Here is a 23,735-nt window from a genome sequence, read left to right as displayed (position 1 = left end):
TTTATACAATTTTACAATCAAAATTGATTACAATTTGTACTTTAATAAGTAAATGACATTGTCAATATTAAGATTACCTTTCATTTGAAGGAGCATATAAATCTCGCATTAATAAAAATTTATAAATAAATTTTATGTATTTTTATTAATAGAATTTATTTAATAATATATAACTTTTAATAATACATATTAACAATATGTACATTATTAATGCAAGTAGCAATAAGTGACAATGGAAAATATAATTCCTAAAGTATAATATAGTTTAACATAAAATCTGAGTTTGAATCCGATTTATTGTATGTCAGAGCAGATGTTGCAATTAATATTCAAGAAATATATTTCCTGTTGCTGTGCTCTTTAACAACGAATATTGCTCGACGTATCAGCACGCGCACCGTTAGTCCGAGGCGCGTCCAAGACGGAGTTTTCCAATTAGTGCGTTTATATTAAATTACCCGACGGGCGCGCAGATAATGGCCTGCCCCGTAATGAGATTGTCCCGTCGAATGCTCGCTGGTTATATCTCGCAGCAGATAAGGCCACAGTCCCTAACAACGAGACGGTTTGACGGGTTAGAGCCTGTAGAGAAGACGCTCGGTATTCGAACGATCTCGTTTCGGAATAACCGGGAGCGACAGCCGACGAAGTTATTGGAAATTTAAGAAGAGATATTCTCCTCGATCTTACTCAATATTGGATTAAATTCCTTTTTCCACTAACAAATGAGAACGATCCAATTATAATATATGCCAAGTGCATAATTTAAAAGGATAATCAAATGATAGAACATATAATAGAAAATTTGATTTTTCGACTAGTTTGAAATCGATCCGCTTGATTGAAAAGATCCTGATGTAATTGCCGCGAGAAAACCTACAAATACTCCTTCGGATATATCGGTAGTACAGAAAAAGTAATATAATAAATCTCTAGATATCTGTTATGGATTTAGCAGTCGTTATACCGCCCGGGGACATCCTCCCCGCTCCGTAAGGGAGATCGAATTGGCACATTTTGATTTATCAATTTTGAACACCCTTCAGTTTCACCCTTCGGCTAAACTTGCTCATTCTTTGCGAGCGAAAGAAATCCCGTCTGACACATCCAATTTTTTCTTAGTTTGCAACGTTTCTCTTTATTATAAAAATAATTATTATACACCGACAGCTATATCGATAGCATCTTATCGTACATCGGTACTATTATATATATATATATATATATATATATATATATATATATTAACAATAATAATTTAAATTATTAAAAATAACTTATTATTAAGAACATCTTTTTTGCTTTTTTTTCTTTGTGTGCAGTATATTCATTGATTTTATATTATATTTTACATAAATTATGTTGAACAAAGTGTTAGTGTTATACCTACATTTATAATTACATCACATTACATCAATTTTATTAAAAATCTGATAAAGTTTTCTCAAGTTTATAAATTTATTTAATAATATTGGAAGTTTTGCTTAAAATCTACATCTATTTCATTCATATTCAAGGAATAAATAATCCCGTCCATTTATAAAATTTCCTGGAAATGATAAAGTACAAGTATTCGGCAGAAAAAATACGTTTTAAGCAGGACGACCGCTCAAAAAGCAGTGTAATTGATATACGAGAGCAGAGATCGTTGCCGGCGCAAGACCAGAATTATAAAGTTTACCTCGACCGAGGTGGTCAGCCGGTGAGGCTCCGATAACCAAGAATCTCGAGCGGTCTGAATTCGTAATTCCGTAACACCGTAACCGCTTGTATTTAGGAAGCGGCGTGAGCAGAACCGAGATAAATTATGAGCGGCGACCGCTGGAGGTACGATTTACGATGACCGAGTTGTTTGGCGAATGCGTAATGCGTTCGCTTGGTGATTCAATGCGCACCCACCGGCCCGTTTGTGCATTAACGTGTGCGGCTACCGGTGCCGACGACGCCAATGATTTTCGTTCTCAGCGTGGCACGGTCGTCAAATTGTAAATCTCCCTTCGACGTTCCAATTTGGTAGGCTTCCGTTTCATAAAACGTCAAACGGAAAATGCAAACGACGCACAAAAACGACAAGCGTAATGTCCGAATTATTCTCTCGCAAATGCTGTCATTAGATTTTGCGTGAGATTATTGAATCTGACTATCGACGAGTCAAAAATTAATTTACCAACTCAACTGCGCAATGCTTTGCGTCGAAAGAAAAATCTGATATTTTTTTACTGTACTTGCCATCTTATATTTCGATTCAAGTCAATTTTTAATCAAATTTTAATAAAATGTCTTTTTGAGGAGAATACAAAAGATGTTCAATTTCAAATATAAAAATTTAATTAATTGTGTTTTAAAGATATAAATAATAATATCGTATTTTCCATATTTAATATTTTGGTTTCCATTATTTGATTCATTGTAAAGATTGAATTTAGAAATATCCAAACAATATAATAAAATATAATATTTCTATAATGTAAAATCAATAATGCCTTATTAAAAACAATTTTTTGATACCAGAGCGAAATGTGATGAATAAAATAAATGTTATACTATCAATACCATTAAAAATCTTACGAGTGAGATGTTATACGAATAAATATTATTACTTGACAGTAGAAGGTGTTGAATTACTATTTTGCGCGGCAGAGACGGGAGATAGTATATAAGAGAAAATATTGCTATTGGTTACAGCTGAAATAGAGCTTTTATTATTGGTCGTGCACCAGTAAAGAAGCTCCAGATATTTCACGTTACTGCCTATGAAAACCTAATCCACGACGATAAAGCGCCGTCGCAATATGTTACTGTCGCAGAGTCCGAGCCTCGATACCTATATTACAGTTGTATTTCTCGCCTCATGACAGTGAACGAGTGATACAAATGGAAACGTTGGAAACTAATTTCTAGACCGTGCAATTTCGCGCAATTCCATAATTTTACTGCATATATACCTGTATTAATGACTCTCGACTATTTTTACTATACATTGCTGCACAGTAAATACATATATAATAGTTGACTATTTTATATTTATTTTTTATATATTTCGATTGACGTAGTTATTTATTATACGAATGATATCCCATTATTCAATACGTTTATACATCAATAACGGATTCGAAAATTAATAAAATGAACAACAAATTTATTCCTGCTTATCGATTATGTTACAGACCGCTATGCATTTTTAAAGTATGAGATAAATACAGGATCAAAATTTGAACAGTCCGAGGTAAAATTAAGCAAATAAGTAATTCGCTAATATTAAAAGCTAATATATAAAAAAATTTAATAAAAATATAGGAAATGAAATATATTCCATTTCTTTTCCCACTTATGTTAGATTGTAATATTGGCTATACTATAAACAAACTTTAGTTAATGTAACGTCTCTACTGCTTTCAATTTGGGTTAATAATAGAAATAAAAGATATCACGTCAAGCGATAACATCACACTGCACGTTCGACAACGAGTCGTTTGAGGCGGGTGTACAAACGGCGAGAAGCGAGTCTTCGTGATCATCGGCGAGTGTATTGTGTAAGTGGTGAAGACGCTAGTACGGAAGGAACAAGCAAGGAAAGGCATTGTGGACCGCGATTTATTTCCCCCTTTGTCTCTAACCAGCTCCCGAGGGACTGCACCGAGCGATACCGGAGAATGAGAGGATTGTTTGTGCCGTTGGCTCAAGGTGGTCGACTTCTTCAGATCTTACGTACTATTCCTATACATGTATATGTGCACGATCCGATGCGGTGTATCGGCAGGGTGGAGTCGCCCTTTCGTCGAAAGTAATAGTGGATATGTTTAGGCCAGGAACTTTCTCTCTCTCTCTCTCTCTCTCCCCCGATATCGGATCTACATACGTACGACGCGACGTGGCTCGCGCATGTCACTTCCGTCGGTGAAGAAACCCATGCGACGGGATTACCTCGCAGACAGAGTCGAGGAATGTCTCACCGCACGACGAGAAACGACGCCGGTCGATTTCGTCTCGAGGTCGGAACTCGCGACGAAATCTGTGAAGTCGGCGTTTCCCTTCGGGTGCAATTGAATGCAAATGCATGAGCATGTTCGAGATTACACTTGATTCGTCTCTGTAGGACAAGTAACGTGTTCATTCTGCACGGGGAGTACGCAAGAAAACGTCTCAGTCGTATAATCCAAACGTTAATTTCGCCGGCATATTAAATAACAACACCTACTTTTATATTCAACATATTTTATCATACATGTTCAGAGATTGTAACAATGTCTCTTATGGCTTTTAAAATGAAATTTTTAAGAAACTTTGTTTTCGGCTCTTTCGCTGAATTCGAATATTCATATTGTGCAGAATCTGCACAATCATATTGTGCAGATTCACGACCCAGCTCATGTTTACGCGCCAATAATATCGCTCTGTTTCATTGCAGCGTGGCAATTACAGAACTTACGCACCATCCTAATATATTGCGGGGTACGACTTAAGAATTCGAGGCGTCGCGTGCGCCGTATACCCGACACAACCCGTTCGAGGCAAAACTATCTACGCGGTCCACGGCGTAACTCCCCGGGCCTGAGCCTCTCTCTCACCGAAACTTTCTCAAGACTGGTAAACTACCCGAAGATAAACGAGCACCGCGTAAACTACAAGGGGAGACGCTTCGGGTATGCACGTACGATGAGACGCGGCGGGTGTTCAGAATTATCGTTAGACAGTAAAAAAGAGAGAGAGAGAGAGAGAGAGAGAGAGAGAGAGAGAGAGAGAGAGAAGAAGCGAGAAAAGACGTGCGAATAGAGAGAAAGACGAAAGGAAGTAACGTATAATAGCTTGGCACACAAGAATAAAATCAAGAAATCGGATACATTTGTTTATTTATTCGTAACAACTCACTCACAAGATATTTTTATGGTATAACTTTTCTTTTATTCATATCATTTTTCTTGTATTCATTCATTTCGCTCTGATATAAAAAAAAATTATTTTTAATAAGACATCGATTTATGAGAATATGAACAGAAACGTCATCAATAACACACAGTAGAAATATATAATACAAATAAACACGCAAGAAGAATAATTTGGAAATTAAAAAATTTTTAAGTATTGCAATATATGCAGAAAATAATAATTCTTTGAAAAAGAGGATAGATGTAAACAGCGAAACGTTTTTATAAAATAACTTGTTTAGGGAAAAAGAAACGTGTAAATTTCGTAAATTACTATATACATAAAATATTCTGAAAACGTCTGAAAATGCGTAGTTAGAGAATGAATAAATAAAAGTGGAATTGAAAAAGATAAAAAGTATACTCAAAGAACACCAGATTGTATACAGCATCAGACGTGACTTGTGAAACAATCTGGAAAAAGATTATCCGACACGCAACAGGAACGGATGAAAATTGCAAAATTGTCTTGCAATTCCACAGAGGGATGTATCTCTCCACTTTATACAAGGGAGGTATACGGTGTTGAATAGCGCAATGATATTTGGCGCACAGAAAGCACACGCATAGCTGACTCGAAAAGTGAGGTCTGTTTTGTCTGACATACAAAACTTGATGAAATATTTTATAATCCTTCCTCTAAAGTAAACTTATTGCTGCTGATTTGCATTTGTCATCGACTTGCAATTCACTCACACATTCTGTACTAAAAGAATAAATGTGAGAATCGTATTTTCTATAGTCAACTAATCGCGAGAAGAGAGGAACTATTTACTGAACCTAAAATTACATAAAAAATCATTTTATGTATATATATCACTTAAGAAACTTTTCAAACAACCTTCATACGTCAGCCGAAAAGAACTTCATCACTTCTTGAGTCAGCTATGCGTACTTTCTGTGTACCGAATATTATAATTGTGCTATTCAATTTATGCGCGCATATCTTCTTTATTAGTAGCAGAAAGAATACATCAAGAAAGATGAATTATAAAAATAATACAGGTATATAGGTATGGAAGACTATAAAAAATATATGTATAATTAGATAGATAGGATAAGAACATTGTGAAATTAGCCACGAAATTGTGAATAGAAACTCAAAGGACAAACGAGGCTACATTGAATGAGAGCAGGGAGAAATGTAGATCACGCAGTTTGCGCCATAAATCTCAGTGACTCCTTAACTACGCGCGGCAGAGCGTAAAGAATTATCGTCTGCAATAAAACTTATCCCACCGCTTATTTAATGACTTTGATAACTGGGCGCACCTTCCTCTGCGGACGACACCCTATTGTGCGTGTCCGATCTTTTGTCTTCTGCGACTGAAGGACGCCTCCGCATCTCTGAATTTCCCGAATCGAATTTCAGTTGTAAGGATCGCGAAGCTTTATGGCTGGTAGCAAGCGCCGTTCTTCGTTTTGGCAATCGTGCAGAGATTGTACAATCTTGCCGCAATACGTATTTAAAATCTTTCCTCGTGATACCTTCAAGAATATAAAAAAATTATTTACTATTTTTTTAATGCAATTTATTATTTTATATAGTGATATCGAGATGATACACAAATAAATTTTGTAAAAAAATATACCCTTTAAGTTCTAATTTTCAATACTATTTTTTTTAGATTTTAATCATAAATGTAATATAAGCAACAGAGAAAAAAAATACGAGTGCACGTGTAATGTTAGTATTAATCGAGAGGAACCTGAATGTGCGACGAAAATGTTGGTCTTTGATATCCAGTTGTGCATTTCTTTCGCATTTTCTCTCTCGTCGACGCATTTACTTTAAAGGTAACTGAGAAACCAAAGAGTACTCATATATCTCTTTAGGATGTACTGTGTGACAAGGCGTAGGAAATGGGTCACTATTTATGTCGCCTGTAGAGACAAGAGGCAAACATCGAGTCATGTCCGGCGTCGACGTCACGGACGTCGTCGGCGGCTTTTTTCATGCGCACGGCTTTGTGCTCTTACCCATGCTGTTACATGGCAGCTCTTTATGGGCGAGAAAATGCTTTATGCACGCACGTTTCATTGCACTTTAACACAATAAAATTTCAACTAAGGTACCGCGATACTGCGAGCGTATCGATTTCTTTGCGAATAAAGCGAATGAATTGCCGGCAATGTGATGGCATCGATCAATTACCCACACGCCTAAAGTTTATTTCTTTTTTTTTTTTTAAGCAAATGTTTCGGCAAAACACGTGATTACGAAAAACACATGAAAAAGTTAACGAGAAAAGAATAAACTTCTCAGAAATACCGAGTTACTTTTTAAAGAGAAAAACTGAAACCTCGATATAGAATTATTATTAGGGTCTGTAATGGTCTCTCATTCATGCTCGGCGGAAACATATATATTAACTTAATGACATAAAATACTTGAAAATCTTGAAATGCAATTACTTATCTCTAATTTACAGATATTCATATCATTATTTTATTATTAAACATAATCTGATATTTTATATTTTATTTGTCATCAATGTACTGTAATGACAACATTATTACAGCATTCAAAGCAAATATAATTTTGCGAAATTACAATTTTACTTGGCAAGATAAATGCTAAACGTTTGAAAAGATAAATATAAATTCAAACATTCATTAACGTGAACGTTTACTATTTAAAATTAATTAATTATTGCTTGATATTAAGTCACATAACTTTTCGACAAGTGAAGGTGACACATGTGTTTCACACTTCTTTTTATCTATCTTTCCTTCTAATTTTTTTTGCATGCATCACTATCTTTGACTGTACAATAAATACGTAAGCTCTTTTCTGCATCAGTTGAGCGTTAACACGGAGTATCGCGGAGTATCGAAATCGCCAAGTTATTCATATAAAAATGCACGACGACGCAATGCCCGCGGCGCGCTTAAAAATCTGTTCGGCTGGAGCAGAGCAGGTGTATATTTTGCGGACGCCGGTCGCTCGAGGGTAAATTACGTGTAAAGGGAATCGCGGTGGAAGTGAAACCTAATCGGCCGGCAGCAAGATTCCGCTCTGCCGGAATTGGATCCACGAAACTCGACGGAGTCAATTTACCCGGCCGGTTTCGCGTGGAACCGAACGTCCCTTTCGTACCATAGCCACCCCTAGTCCCGCCCATATTCGTACGTGCTGGTAAATCGTAAAGATAAAGGATTTCCCTTGCCGCTAATTACATTTCTCGCGTTGCCTCGAAAAGGGAACTTCGCGCATATTAGCGGTCATTTATCTTGTTAGCGTGTATTAAGACTGATTTACTCATACGCGAATCAAAACTTGAAGCTCGGACATATATGATAAATCTTCTCTCGTTTTCTCTCTCTCTCTCTCTCTTTCTATGTTGTTTTAATATGATAAATATAATTTTAGTTGTATAATTTACTTTAATTATGATCTGGTGCGTGAAAAATATTATTTAATACACACGCACTGCCATTACAGTATCGTTTTATTAATACAATGATATATGTTATTATTTATTGATTGATTTATACACATACATTCTTTTATCAACAATTTATGATCCATACATTTTAAACAAAACCATTAAAATACGTAAATGCATTAATAATCCACGTCTTTCAGTTGATCTGCTTTTGATTGTTTCGCGATACAATATAAATAAAATTACGTCTCCAAGTATTAATTATCGATCGCTTACTACGTAACATGACATTAGTAAATTATACGTCTTCATAAGTTCGATCCGTACTGTTTACAATGTGAACACGATGCTATAGGGGTGAATGTATTGAGAGACTTCACGGGACTAATTACGTTGCAAATACCTCCTGCGAAAGGGAACGCAATATGGCCGGGAGACGAGCGAATTCCTCAGACGAATACTTTGAAGCTAATTACTGATAAATATTTGCAATCTGCTTGTGCAGGTTGCGGATATCCAATTTTAATTAATTACTTGTTAAGCAGTACACAGTCATAGGGAGCTAAGATAAACTTTACTTTACAATACCGGTTGTGTGTTATGCAAGCCTGAGATGCTGCGTATCGCATGGATAATATAGGCTTTCTATAGTGTGAGAAATATTCCAAATTCTGCCTCTGTATTACATGTATAGGTAATAATCTTACTCTGATGAATGTAAAGCCTGCCGTGCTTCCTGCTGTTTAATAAGCTACGTATTAGTTTCGCTAATTAGTGGTTAATTTAGGAATCAGCCATTTTATTAAGGATGGTTTGTAAACACGAAGTATAAGATACATAATGCTCTTAAAATTGAAAGCTCTATAAAGGAAAATAAATATGTTACTAATAATAATAATAATAATTTTTCTTGCAAACAGTTTAGAAGATATCTAAAATAATATCGATAGTTTAAATTCAGGATATTTTGTTATTTACAATAATTTTGTTATTGTATTGTTAACTTTACATTAATAATAATAATACAAAATGCACGTAGAGAGGATTATATTTATTATTATAATTTTAATAATACAAAATGCACATAGAGCGGATTATATTTAATATTGTAATTTTTTATAAATAGTCACGCTTATTCATGATATCTTAAAATATGATTTGTTACATCAATACAAGCTTTATTTTTGTTTCTTACTTACCAAGAGATTCGCGAATACGGTTAATTTTATCATTAATTTTATCATGAATGTCCAGAGAGAGAGAGAGAGAGAGAGAGAGAGCCCGCGATTTCTACTTTATTAAATAGAAGAGCTTCGGCATCCTAATGGCGTTTGTCATATCGTCACGAAAACGCGATATAATACGCCGATGAGCAGCCGCGTGCCTGTCAGCATTAGTGACAAGCACGAGGCATTATAATGCTGCGTCGCCTTAACGAGACCTGTCCTTTGAAAAGTCCTCCCTTCCTTCCATCCCTTTAGAAACCCCTTCTGCTGTCTATCAACTCTCGAGAGGGATTCCGGATTTAATGAAGCATCGTTTAAATTGCGATACGTTGGATACTGGATAAAATGTGTACGAATTTTCATGTGAAAAGAATCGGCGCTTTTTGATATCCCCACTGTGCAATTACAAAGGGAATGATTTTATACGATATGCTGGTTACAATGCGAGCTTGTATTATCTCGAAATAATTGTGCGGTATTCAATTTATATCCAGGTAATCGGAATTGTGGAGAGAAAATGTTGCGCATTTGTCGGAATCATTATTACATTGAAAATTTTAATCAATTTGAAAAAGTCAAAATTCAAAAATATTATAAATGTGTGCACCTGTTGAAAAATCTCTGAATGAAAACGAACGTGTCATTAATAACGCAATAATTATATAATATAAGTATTTAAAATTATATATATTAAAATATATTGAAGAGATGAATAATTTTATAAGAAGCCAAATATTTGTACAAATGTGAGAAATGAATGTCTCATATATTTGTAAGATGAAAAAAAATGTACGCGTCCTATGTCTAAAAATATGCAGTATTATTACCGCGTTGCATTTGTAAGTGGCTCGATTCTAGCGTAGCCTCCTGGGAATCCCAACTATCTTGGGAGATTCCGGCGCGAATCCCATTCACAAAGACCTCGACAGCCGATATATATTAAATTTGCATTTTCCGCGTAATTGAGATTGCACGTAATATATCTTCACGCATTGTCGATTAAATTCCATTTTGCCACCCTGTCTCTCCGGCATGCGTGGCCTTGGAAACGGAACGAGACAATATGGTTTGCTCAACCACATGAGAGACTTGCTTGCCAACTGCGTATCTACTTGAGCAACTAACGCAATGTTCTGTTCTGTTAAAGAGAAGGTACCAAGAGCGATGCAAATGTAAACATTTGGATAGTTCGAAACTCGACATGTGTGCATGCTACTATAATTTTTTTTGTTAAACAATTACATGCGATGGGCAGATTTACAGAAAATTATTTGTTGAGAAATTCAAATAAATTATGAATCACTAACGTTCAGAAAGAAACTATTGAAAAGTTTTTATAAACTTTAAGATTATTTGACATACTGAAATTTACTCGGTTAATAAATTTAACTACTGTTATGCGAAAATGCACTTCAAGTATATAAAATATTTAGCTAAAGAATTTCTCTGATTCTAATATTAAATTACAACTTACAGCCAATTAAACTTAGATTTGTCAATTTAATTGATTTAAATTCCAAGTTTCTGTTTTATGAAGTAAGTAAAATAAATTTTGCAAATTTTTGAAATCACCATAAGCATTATCTACTGTTTCATTCTACAATTACATATTCTATTTATTTGATGAACGCTACGATTTAATTTGACAGTTACATATTTTATTTACTTGCGTGCGAACTCGCTTCACGAGAACGGCGTGACACTGAGCGAGACATCTTCGCGAAATCTGTCGATCTAATTTTCGTCTCCGGCAAATTTTTCTGTGTGGCATGTAACATCGACAGTCTCTGCGGATGAAGTGACACCTTTCTTCCGGCTTTTCAACAGAAATCCTACTACGTAAATCAGCGACCGATTTACCGTCGATAAACGCGGCTAAAGCGACGAAAGTGGATGGCAGTCTTCGCTGGAGAACGCGAGTGAGTTCTCGTGGCTTCTCTGTCGATTTCCGGAACACTCCGCGACTCCCACGTGGATCGGGCGCGTCGTCGCGCAAAGTATAACTCGTTGTCGAACGTCCGTCCGGAAGATCGACAGGTAGGTGCGTTCCTCCCTCCCTACTTCTTCGCGTCCTCACGTTTCTTCGCATAGCGTAAAGATGTTACATCGTCTCGAGGGCCGTCGGGGACCGGCTTTCGCGACGAAAAGACGGGCGAATTGTTTTGGCGCCTCGGGACATCGCTCAGAGAGCATAATTGTGTTTTTCAGGCATATCAATTGTGTCTTTGAGTTGAATTGTTATAAATAGGTGAGACTAAATTTTTATTTGCTATAAAATTAAATAAGTACAAAACGTAGAATGACACAAGATCAGCCCGCAATTATAGAAAAAATAAAAACATAAAACTGTAATTGCATTGCAACCAATTACAAGTTTCTATTTAATTCATTTCCATTTTCATAATTATGTCATTTTATTCTGCTTTTGTAATCAGAGAACTTTTTTATGTTTTAAACATATGTTTATTGGAGATTTGTTAAGAAAAGCTATAATTGCAAAACAATACAATAAGAATTGTAATCGACAAATGAAAGCATTCATAAATTATATCGTGACAATATTTACAAAAGTATCTATTTCAACATTTAAAACTATACATAGAATTAGGCGCCAAATTTAATTACAAATTTTACCGGGGAGATTAGGAGGATAACGAATTTAATTACAGCTTTAATTACTTAATCCTTTGAGATTCGCTCGTTTCGCAAGGAAGCCATCTGCTTGAATGCTCAGCTCTCGTGCACTACTGGCTTCCTTAGAAATTCATACCGTTAGAGGTGTTACTTCACGTACAAACTTAGTCCTAGGAACTTGTAATCTTCTGCAATTTAATCATTATGGTTAAAACTTGTTTTTCAATATTTGAAAGTCGTTTGCGCAATTTTTCATTTGTATGTTTCAATTAATTCAATGCGATTGTGGATGTGTATGCATGTATATGTATGATAACTAAAAGAAACGGTATTCAATATTGAATACAGTAATAAATTTTCAAAAGTATAGATTTTTTTAAACATGTTATGCTTCGTGCTAACATAATTGTGAATACTATTCAACTTTTATAAATTGAAATCTGTACATTTATAAAAAAAAGATAACTGTATAAAGTCTTGAGTATTTAAATTATCAAAATGTGTGCACATTATAATATTTTTTTACTACGTCTGTAATTAAAATTGATATCTTTTATGTGTAAGTGGATCATTATATCATATAATATCATTTATGTTTTCCCAATGATTCTATATTTCAAGAGGGATTGCATATTTCAAAGTATTTCAAGTGCATAGATTAAATTGTACAAATAAATTTCATCAATACAAATATTAAATTTTGACAAATGAGAAAATATATAGATATTAAATACATTTAAAAAAAAGTTAGAAAGACAAACTTTAAACTTATGTAAAATCGAAATAAAAAATTCATATACCACACAATAAGATTGTTGAAAAAGCCACGACTAAATTTGTATCGTTTTTTTATCTCTCTTTCTATTCGAGATCGAGTTCCGTACTGCTCGTACCGACTGCCCATTCAATGGTAAGAGGACTCGGGAGCTTCGAGGAGAGTAAAGAAATGCGCAGCTACTGTCCCCGTAGCTTGGTTCCCGATCGCATTTTCACCGCAAGCCCTCTTTTGTTCGCATGCGCAATATATATGAAAAACGAACACGTGTAATCGGATTTTTTTAATAAGTATTTTCTCGATTCTACCATAGCAATCGTTTTCATTCAAGTTAAAAATCACATGCAAGTTAAAAAGTTTTAGTATTTAGTTTAAAAATCTATTGTCATAATCACGAAGTTGCAGCCGTAATAATACTGTTCATTATTTTTACAAAAATAAACGAATAAGAAAGATCGAATCACTATCAATAGAGAATATGTAAAAAGAATTCCTGTAAAATCTACAAAAATCTCGAGAGAGAATAATTACTTATTTGCTTATAAAACATTCGAACAAGCTTCGTAAAAAGGAAAGCGGCACTGTCGTAACAGTGCCGTTAATACACGTGATTAAATGTCTGGGCATATTTAATATGCGCGGAGAAATGGAAGGATGAAATCCACCCGCGTATGATTCTCTTCTAAATCTTACTTCCTATGTGAAAAAGTGTTGTTTGCAATCGGGACAAGGGTAAACCCGATCTTAATTATACCTGATAACTTTGGTTTCTGTACTTTCCCGCCTAAACGCTTTGACATTTTATGCAATTAGCGAACCCACGGAAACCAAGGCACTTCAAAGGCCCTTTTTTCGGAACGCGGCGCGGAAAAGGATATGGCGCGACATAGAGGAAGAACGCGCAGAAGGGAAACGGCTCGTCTGGAAAATAACGTATCCTTCCCATTTGGCTGAATAATTGGGTCCCGCACTTTCTCAGTGTAGGCGTCCTCATCCTTTCTACCTCCCTTTCGTCCTCTTCCTCCCTCCTTCCCCCTTTCTCCTTACCCCGACTTCACCCAACCTCGCTCGAAAGACTCTCACTTTAATGCACTTATTGTTAATGCGATTCCGCCGGGTTTTCCGCCTGATGGTTACCTACCTTTCGTTGACAACGCAACATCGTTTACCCGTCGCTGCAGCGACATATATCTACGTGCCTTTTTCATCTCTATCCATTCCGCACACGCCAGAAAAATTGGATTTGGTATGTCGAGAGTTCAGATATTCACAAAAAAAAAATTTCCAAACCGTAAGGAATCGCGCCACACCCAATTTTTTGATTTTCGCATGGGTAGCTACTACTCTCCAAGTTTGCAACAAATATAAATTTTGATTATTATTTTAAGTAAAAATTACCCTATCAATCGTAAAAAAGATAGCGAACTTTTTTTTGAATTGTGTCACGTTTGAAGCAAGAGTGGGACAATAAACATTAAGAATTTGGTCAAATTAAATTACAAACTAATAGATTATTTATTTTTAAAAATTTATTAGTATTTTTAAATTTTATTTTTATTCGTCCTCTGATTCTTTTCTCTACAACGTTACAGAGAGATAGAAACTTGGACGAGCTGCATGGCTCATCATGAATCATTCTTTAAAGAAAATTACTTTTATAACTTTCCTTATTTCAAAGATTTGCGCGACACGTCTGTGCACTCGACAAAGCCCTAATAAAAATCATAATGTTTTATGCGTGACAAAAACCGACGATTGCCAATAATGGGTAAAGCCCGAGAACAAAGGATCTCTCGTCGGAGCGAAATAACAACGGCCAAGGTTTTCCCTCGGCCATTCATTTTCCATTTTATAGCCGGCCGCAGCGGTAAACGCGCGCGTGCCTGCGAAATCCGAACCGCATAAAAGCACTCCATTCAGTCTGTAATGCGCTGTCATGGTCCACGCCACCGCGGATTCAGCTGCATTGACGGAACTTTTTTTTCGGCGGTACTTCGGGGGAAGGTGCGCGGTGGGGTTAAAAAAAAAAGAAAAAGCGCGTATACCCGGCGATAGGTGTAAAATATGTAGCAGTCGCGTCGTCGGGGGACAGAGGCGAAATAAAACGGCACGGAGCCGACGGGATCCGCGCGCTGTGTAAAATCGCCGAGCCGACTCGCGCTTAGCGACAGATAATGCGGGTATTATACGAAACGGACGATGCTCGCCATCGATCCCGATCTGCTTCGCGCGTGATTGCGTTAATCGGCTTAACGGTCGCCTGCACGCCGGCCAAACAAATTGCCCGTAAGCGACGTTTCCTCGTAACAACCCCCTGCATATAGTCCTGTACACCCCGACACGACGTCACCGCGATACTGACATGGCGAAAGAGGATTTTCGTTTACAGTTGCGCAGGGGAACTTGCATACACGCGATTCGCCGTGACGCGAGTGACGGTGCACCCTAATCGCGCGCCTTTTATCTGAATTTATACATTTTTCAATCGTTTGTTCGTCGCAATATATTTTTTCCGACTGATCTCTCGATTAAGTTTTCGAATTAATCTGTACTGATTAAATTGATTGAGTTTGTATGAAAGTATAAACCTTTGTAAGCATAGGTAACGTATAATCATTTTTTAACGTTTTGGTATCTAAATAGTTTTATATTGATATATAATAACAGTAGATAACAAAGAATTCATTTTTTAAAATCTTTCTGTACACACACACACACAAACATGTACAATTAAAATTAGTGCTTGTTTATATTATTTTGTGTACTGAAACTAAAATACATACGTCAAAGAATTAAATGATACATTCGCGACATTTACGTAAAATGTTGTGCAAGTTTGTTTAGAATGCTATTATCTAAAATTATTTTAAAAAATTTTAATTAATAAGATAATTTATTAAGATTTTAATAATATGAATTTTTTAAACTAATTATTAATATATATATACTTTCATAGATAAGAAACTTTATAAAAAACATTATTAATTATGCTTATATTTTAATATTATAGACATTTCACGTATCTAAGTTATATTAATCAATCCTTGTATATAAGGAAATAACGTTTACGTAATTGGACCAGTGTCAAACTCGAAACTTGGAGTATTAGTTGTAAAACTCATTAGCACGGGATGCCAACTAATTTTGATAGAACTTCTTGTCAAGCAATTTACTAAATGACACCTACGGTTTATGTCAAACGATTTGTGTATCAAACATGCTCGACAAGATGTCACTCCGATAAATATTATACAGTAATTAACTGCAATTACGATGGAATTGCAAGAATTGCACTAAATTTTTCGGATTTTGATTAATTACATGAGTCTGGCATTTTTAATTTTACACAATATTTCAGTTTTGTTTAAACGAAATAAGAAAATTGAATAAAACTAAAATAACGCAATTGTTTCTTTTTATTGAAATTAAAGAAATAATTTTTGACCTCCGAACGATCCTCAAAACTGAATAATATTTCTCTATAAATTATTACGTTCTTTATGTTTTTACATTATGTTTCTATCAAATTAAAATATCAAACCGTAAGTAATATATTTCTTTATTTTTATGAACATTTAATAGTTTTGTCACTATAATATAATCTCAGTTTATAATAATCGGAAAACCCAAAATATAAATCTATTTTTTTGCAGATTGCTGATTGCGCTTTATCTTCATAGATGATTAAACTTAAGACTTTCTGTGTTACAATCATAAATGTGCTGTGTTATATGTAAATAGAATCCTAACAGATGTTGTTAGGGCATTTCAATAAATTAGACCAGTAGCAAGGGTAATAACTTAATCCTTTGTTTGTGCATCGAATGCAAAATCGAACGCAGGAGGATGGTGGCAATATTTTTGGTGTTGACGGGCGACGATATGATTTTGGGACTGATGGCTGTGCGCAAGGTCCAGCGATGCATATAGTAGGTGATCGTGGCGGGGACTCTGGTTTTGGTCTACATATCTATCAAAATAGATTCTGATGTTGTAAAGAATATTTTTATAATCTTTTTATGTGTATAATACATCCCTTTTTATTAAAATAAATGCAAAATAAATAATCATATTATAAAAATTGACTTAAAGTTATTTGCATTGATCTTAGATTTCTTGTTCTATGTTAAATAAATTTTTTTCAATATTTGTTCGCATATTTAAATATTTCGAGGCACGTTTATAAATCATACACACTATGTAATAAATTACAATTTTATCATATTCTTAAAAGATTAATGCTATTTGTACCAATGGTGGATACGAAAGTGGAGAACGACAACGTCTAGGAAGTCGTGGTTCAGGAGGCAAACAGCCATCGCTTGGACAACAAAATGGTAACGGTCTGCGGTGATAACACGGTGGGGGCAATGTACTTAGTCGTTTCTTTTCTTTGTGACTAGCGGAAGACATTCTTATTTTTTACTTGAAAAATTTAGACGTTACATTTCATAAAAATTTCGAAGTATCCAACATTTCTGTTTAATCGATTAACAATCTTTTGTTTGTAAAAATCGATACATTTCTTTTCTCTGTGTAATATACTCTGTGTATCTGAAAATTGTATTTTAAGTGTGATCCTAAAGTAATTTTTTAGAATTTTGTGAGTTAGAATTATTTTTACATTCTTAAATTAATTATAACGTTAAAATATTTTATATGAATATTTTCTTTCAATCTTTTCTAGATAATGATGAATTTCTCACCTCTGATATAATTATTAATTGATGACTACGTATAATTATTTTGACATTTAAAAACAGGTTTGCCAGTACAGTCGAACCACTTGAGACAACAACACGTTACTTTCTTCGGAGATTTTTCAGAAGAACGACAACGCGGAATGGCAGGAAAGTAACAGGGCGAATAAGAGATTCTATAAAAAATAAATAAATACCATGATTTTTATAAATTTTTTTTAATTTCTTCTTAATTTTATATCATTTGCATAAATCTTAGTCTATTTTTAAATACTATCTAAGTGATATGAAGCAAAATTGTTGAAAATTTAATAATGCGGCTATCGATCTGCTCGCTTAATGTAAAATGTATAAGAACCATTTACAGTAACGTACCTGTCACAAGTATATGTAAGCTGGTATTGAACGGCAGATCCATAGGGACGCGGTGATACGTCAAATAAATATTTCGGACACGCATAATCAATACGCGGTGATCTTGGAGAACATCGCGACGGAACACTAGGTGGAAATTTTGCGAAGGCGTCCTCAAGAGTCCCCATGTTAGTTGAATTGTATATAACGTTTTGCTTTTACATTCCAATTATTTTTGAAAAATAAATGTTAATTTTGATCGAACAAATATCAAATGTCAAAATGTCCATTTATGTTGCTGCTTGCGGTTTTGCATTATCGTGAATTTGGCGAGATTGCATATTGTTATTATATATGTGATAAATTAATATCTGAATAATTTATATCGTGTATTAGCATAAAAAAGGACTCTTTAAACATAGAAAATGCTGTCATACATGACTTATATCACTATGTATTAAAAAATATAGGCTTAAAATATAGGCTGTTGGTTTGGTTCTCTGTATTTTACTTTATTATAATTTATTAAAATGCTATCAGTAATAATCAGTAATATGATCAGTTAACAAAGTGTATTTTACAATCAAAATGTATCTTTTCAATTTCTATACAAGGAAACAGTATTAAGAAATGAAAATATCTTCAACATGTAACATTAAAGAAATATTAACATTCGTATAATTAGAAAGAAAACAATCAATCTTCATCTCTTGTGTGATTAGTACAAATATAAATATTGAGGAAGTGGAAAGAGATTGGCATCTCTCGTTGTGGAAAAGTGTGTGCATTTTGAAAAAAAAGAAACAAAAGGCATGTTCATAATCACAACAGATATTATATAATAAACCGTATTTTTACAGTGGCAGATACAATGTAAAATGAACAAGGATACCTTTACGAAATATACACGCATTAAGATCGCATGTTGATCCAGGAATCGACCGGCGATACTATGTACAACACAACCACGTAAGCGTGCGCGATGTACCATCCAACTGGCAGGCAACGCGGTTGCACTTTTGAATTTGGCACGCGGTGCATCTATTCGCCTATATCCCTGTCCCGGCGTCTCTCTCTTGCTCTCTTTCTCTCTCTATCTATCTATCTATCTCTCTTTCTAAGTACGTGTACGTGTATATGTATATGTGTTTGTATGCCACTGTATTGTCCGCTTTTCTAAATGCACTCGCCTGTTTCAGTCAAACGAGACACCGGAACACGTCTTGGCTGATCTCCGTGCTTCCCCGGGAACGGGAAGAAGAAGAAGAGAACGTCTAACAGAACGAGACCCGTTGATCGCGTCGCTTAAAAAGTTACAAAAAAGAATTCAGCGTCCGAATAAATTACATAGACGTCGTCGGTGTTGGAGACCAGCCAAGACGCCGCTATCGCTCCTCCTCGATCCTAGTCAAATGAACCGTGTAAATTAGCGTACATCGACTAAGAAACGTAAAAGGAAAACAATAAGTACGTAAACGTGATAATGATATAACGATTCGTTATGCTGCGTTATGTACACATTTCCTCCTCACGCACTCCCTCGGGAAATAAGTGGAGGAAAAACGGAAGAAATGTCAGTCCGAAGAAAATAAAATAAAATAAAAAATGAAAAAAGATACAAAGACGAATAAAGAAGAAGACATCGACAACGTGCGTCGATTAGCAACGATCTCGCTAACAACGATCTACGTGTGTTAATATTTAAGTACATTGATTAAACGACATTTTTCATAAGTACCTAAGCGATCGCTCCCTTGTGTGCTGCTTTGCAATTATTCGTTTATTAACTTCCTTCGTATAATTTGTTCCTCCTTGTTATCTTTTGATTTTCGGGACGGACGGAAGGTGGCTCGAAAAACCAAGTCCATTTTTGCCGAACAACTCGCAATGTGACGACGGCGATTTTCTTTTTCCATCGCAGAAATCGTATCGCTCGCTTTACAATTGCTAATGGCAATTTCTTTCAGACGATTATCCAATTTAGTCTGTTACAATCGAAGCAATAACTTTTAACACTTCATCCGCGTGGAAAAATATTGATATACATATGTATGTGCTTCGATATTTAACGTGACTAAATGCATTACGTTCGATGCGAGTTAACGACATCGGCGAAATCGCGCGACGAAAAACGATGCTGCGTAAATAAATTTGTAGTATTGCGGCGATATTTACATGTATTTACGTATTCATTTGTTAGAATTATTGGGCATGACACGTTCTCAGGCGTGACACAATCTACTACTCTTAAATGCAAGAAGGACCATCACCAAACATATAATTTACATAACTTATAATTTACAATTTATAATGTTTATAATTTACAAGGTGAGCTGCAGATCTCTTTTACATGACGCAGAATCGTAGCATCATCTCCTTTCTCTCTCTCTCTCTTCCATATGTCTCTCGTTTATAAAATTATAAAATACTATTATATATAGTTATAATTCAATTATTCGCTTCGATTGAACTCTAGGAAGAATTTCTCTCGCCTCATTGCTGAGTCGCCGGCTTAATGAATGACACACACGCTTTCTCTCTCTCTTTCTCTCTCTCTGCAATTTCTCCATACTCTCCTATACTGTCGCATTACATTTTTTTAAATAACTAATCTATGTACAATGCATACACACACGCCTCAATTATCTCTCTTGTAACATCTCCCCTTGGCCTTCCTCGACCGTTTACCCTCGATCCGTTTCGAAAAACCGAAAGTGCAGCGGTTAACTTGAAAGACGTACAGAAAGCTGCGAGGCGCAATACTGATATCTCACGGGATACTATATCAATTACTACACGGGACTGAGGAAACTCCTTCGGTCGCTACGCTGTACAATAGCTGAGCGCGATCAAATCAGTAGATATGATACTCACACTCGAGGATCGGCTCGACAAGCGATTTTCGCAACTATTATTACAGAGCGGAAGCACCGTCCTAGAGAAAGATTATTTCCGCGAGCGTTATATATTCCTCGTGCGAGAAATTTCTACGCGCTTCGTCATCCCGCTCCTCGGTCCTCATGATAAATGCAACACGATCGTATGTATAATAGACAACGACAGTGTAAGACATATTGTATCTCCGCTAGTCTTTAACAGCTAATCTTAAGTAATTTAATTGGGGTGTTTCTTTCTTTCTTTCTTTTTTTTTTTTTGACCGGCTACAGGACGATAGTCTGTGGTGCCCGAACTCACGTTCACTCATTCTGTGCTACCACGCGGCGCAATGACCTTGAGCAAGTTCCTCACGATACTTCAATAATCCATTCGACCCTGTTCATTTAAGTACTGGCCACTTCACGTCAATATCACAGTCTCCTCGCGGATGTTAAACCCCCTCACGTCTACGTTCGGATAGAAACGTGTCTATCCGAGTGCTTGTCCGAGCCGGGCGAGCTTGCCGGAAATGCAAGTCTCCTTCCTGCGGAAGGTACGGTTCACCGCACTTCGTGATTCAGGTCACGATACGATCACGAAGTGGCAACCATCCTATACATAGTTTTCCCTTTCTTCTTATTTTTTTTTTTTTTGAAAAAAAATAACAGTAAAGGTGCAGCGTAATCTTGAGTGCGTACAATTTCGTTTTTCATGCAGAACGACGATAATCGCTCGGTTCGAGCCTAACTCTACTCAAGATAATTGGGATATCCAATTACGATATCGCGTGATAGACATTTAAGTATAAGATATTATTCGTAGCGTCGAGAACTCCGCTTGTACGCGTACGTTCGCGACATCTATTGCTTCTACTTAATCGGCTGACGAGATGTAGCCTGTTATTATCGGTGCGTGAAACTTCGTATCCCCCCCTTCCCCCGTGTCACGCGTCACCCCGCGGGCGTCTGCTTATATGCTTATATGCGTGTTTTTTTTTTAATTTTAATTCTTACTGAGGTCGTTAAGGCTGTGCGCGTATATACTTATCTATCTATTAAGTATATTTTACGCTGATATTTTTGTGCTGGTTCATTTCGCTGCTACCGTCGTTGCTGTAGTGAGCGCCGATTCGACAAGAGGAATCGTCGCGCTCCTTCGGCCCAGCTTCTCGATAGGTCTCACGGTGAACTTACGAGGTGCGATCAATAAGTTATTGAACTGATATTGCGAGGCGAGAATCTATTGCGATACCTTCTGTACCTCATAGTATAGAAATAAGGTAGAGACGTGAGCAGGTGGAGACCGCAGATCTCATGAGTCAATATGCCAAGTGACATAATGCTGTAATTATTAAGTATAATATTATGGGGTAACGAATGACTCGTGCGAGCACGTTGTGATTTGTAATTGGCGAGGATTCGATTTCTCACCCTACATAGACCTCGATTTTCTGAGGTTTATTAAAGAAATGTAATCATATATCATTCCTTTCTATACATGATTAAAAACATTTCGACATTTCAACATACGATTAAAATATTGGAGTATGAATTATAGATTAGTTCAGATTGTGGAAGTTATACTATAGTAAACTTTTCTTTTTCCGAAACATCTGCTACTATTATATTCGACTAACAATAAGTATAGTATTGCTTGTAGCTTTGTTCGCCGAAGTTTTGTTCGTTTAGGTGTCAGTCTGCGACTGAGAGATACAAAATTGAAGCGAGACACGTGAAAACATCTCCAAAGTCTACCGAACATTTTATATTTTATAAACAATTAAGGATTCATCGCCGAATCGATCTATTTGTTGCGTGAAAATTACAACAAGAAAATAATTACTTGATCTTGATTTCTTGAAGATTTTCAGTTCCGTATCACTCACAAATTAAAATTTTTTTCCAGTGCTCTATTTTTAAAGATTGTGGGAGCATTCGATTTGGTTTTTAGAGATATATCTTTAGCTTCACACAAAATTTGCATGCGTGTTACTTCAAATTTTGCATCTGTCGTGACAATAGTAGATAGACATTTGGATCGTCGACAAAAAGATGAACCGCATAACGCTCAATAATAGCAGCACTCTGGCATATTAATTCACGAGACCCGCGGTATCCACATTTTAATGGAGCATCCCTGTTTCATCGCTTCAATCCGCCTCGTAATATCAGTTTGAAAACTTTTTAATGGCACTTCATATACCGTTACTATCCATCTGGAAACTCGACGGTGTTTGCGATCGGGTCGAGAACACGCGGCTCACGTGTAGTACTTTCGATCGTGTGCATGGTCGGAGCGCGGGCGGGCGTGTTGCCGCTATGTGCTTGAGTGGAAATACTTGGCGACGTTGTTGATGAACTCCTGACGCTACAACTGCACTTGGAACGCCTGGGTCGCGTTCGGCATGATGAAGGGATTCGTCGTGGACGACTGCTGCATATTTCTGGAAGCGATCTCCGCCCATTCGACGTCGAAGGGATCAGAAGGTCCTCTGGAAGTCAGGCTCATCGCAGCCGATCCGAGCGAGTGCGCTCTCGTGTGAAGAGGAGGCGCACGTCGAGGACTGACGGTTACCTGCGACGCTGGCGACGGTACAGAGCCGGTTATGCTACCCAACCATTGTTCTGGTTTCGGCAAACCAGCTGCCGTGGAAAGTGGTTGCACCTGTTAAACGGAGAAATCCAAGGTTGGTGAAAGGATGTCTCGAGTCAATATTGAATTTAAGTTATGATAATAAATAGCTCAAAAAGACTTGATATTTATTGTTATATTGGCAGCAGTAAAGAATAAAATAGAAAGTTGTAAAAAAATTAAGAATGAATTAAATAATCGTCTTAGAAATCTTTTAACACTCT

General features: G+C 36.0%; 1 protein-coding gene across 4 annotated transcripts in view; it reads right to left on the bottom strand.

Moving 5' to 3' along the window:
- Window positions 1–16,491: 16,491 nt before the first annotated feature.
- The window catches only part of LOC105456202 (protein numb), a 62,161-nt gene continuing 54,917 nt past the window's right edge, over window positions 16,492–23,735 (bottom strand). For 3 of the 4 annotated variants that reach the window (XM_011700074.1, XM_011700071.1, XM_011700073.1), the window contains 4 exons: window positions 18,025–23,544; window positions 17,656–17,825; window positions 17,201–17,503; window positions 16,492–16,919 (listed from right to left, as the gene is read on the bottom strand). In XM_011700074.1, coding sequence (XP_011698376.1) covers window positions 23,248–23,544 — 297 coding nt within the window. In that variant the 3' untranslated portion in view covers window positions 16,492–16,919; window positions 17,201–17,503; window positions 17,656–17,825; window positions 18,025–23,247. The remainder of the gene's footprint in view (window positions 16,920–17,200; window positions 17,504–17,655; window positions 17,826–18,024; window positions 23,545–23,735) is intronic. The other variant, XM_011700072.1, reaches the window with a different exon arrangement.

Source organism: Wasmannia auropunctata, unplaced genomic scaffold (genome assembly GCF_000956235.1).
Source record: "Wasmannia auropunctata unplaced genomic scaffold, wasmannia.A_1.0 LD335737.1, whole genome shotgun sequence".
Lineage (NCBI taxonomy): Eukaryota > Metazoa > Arthropoda > Insecta > Hymenoptera > Formicidae > Wasmannia > Wasmannia auropunctata.
Note: the sequence above shows the minus strand (reverse complement) of the source record. Positions and strands in the feature narration are given on the sequence as shown.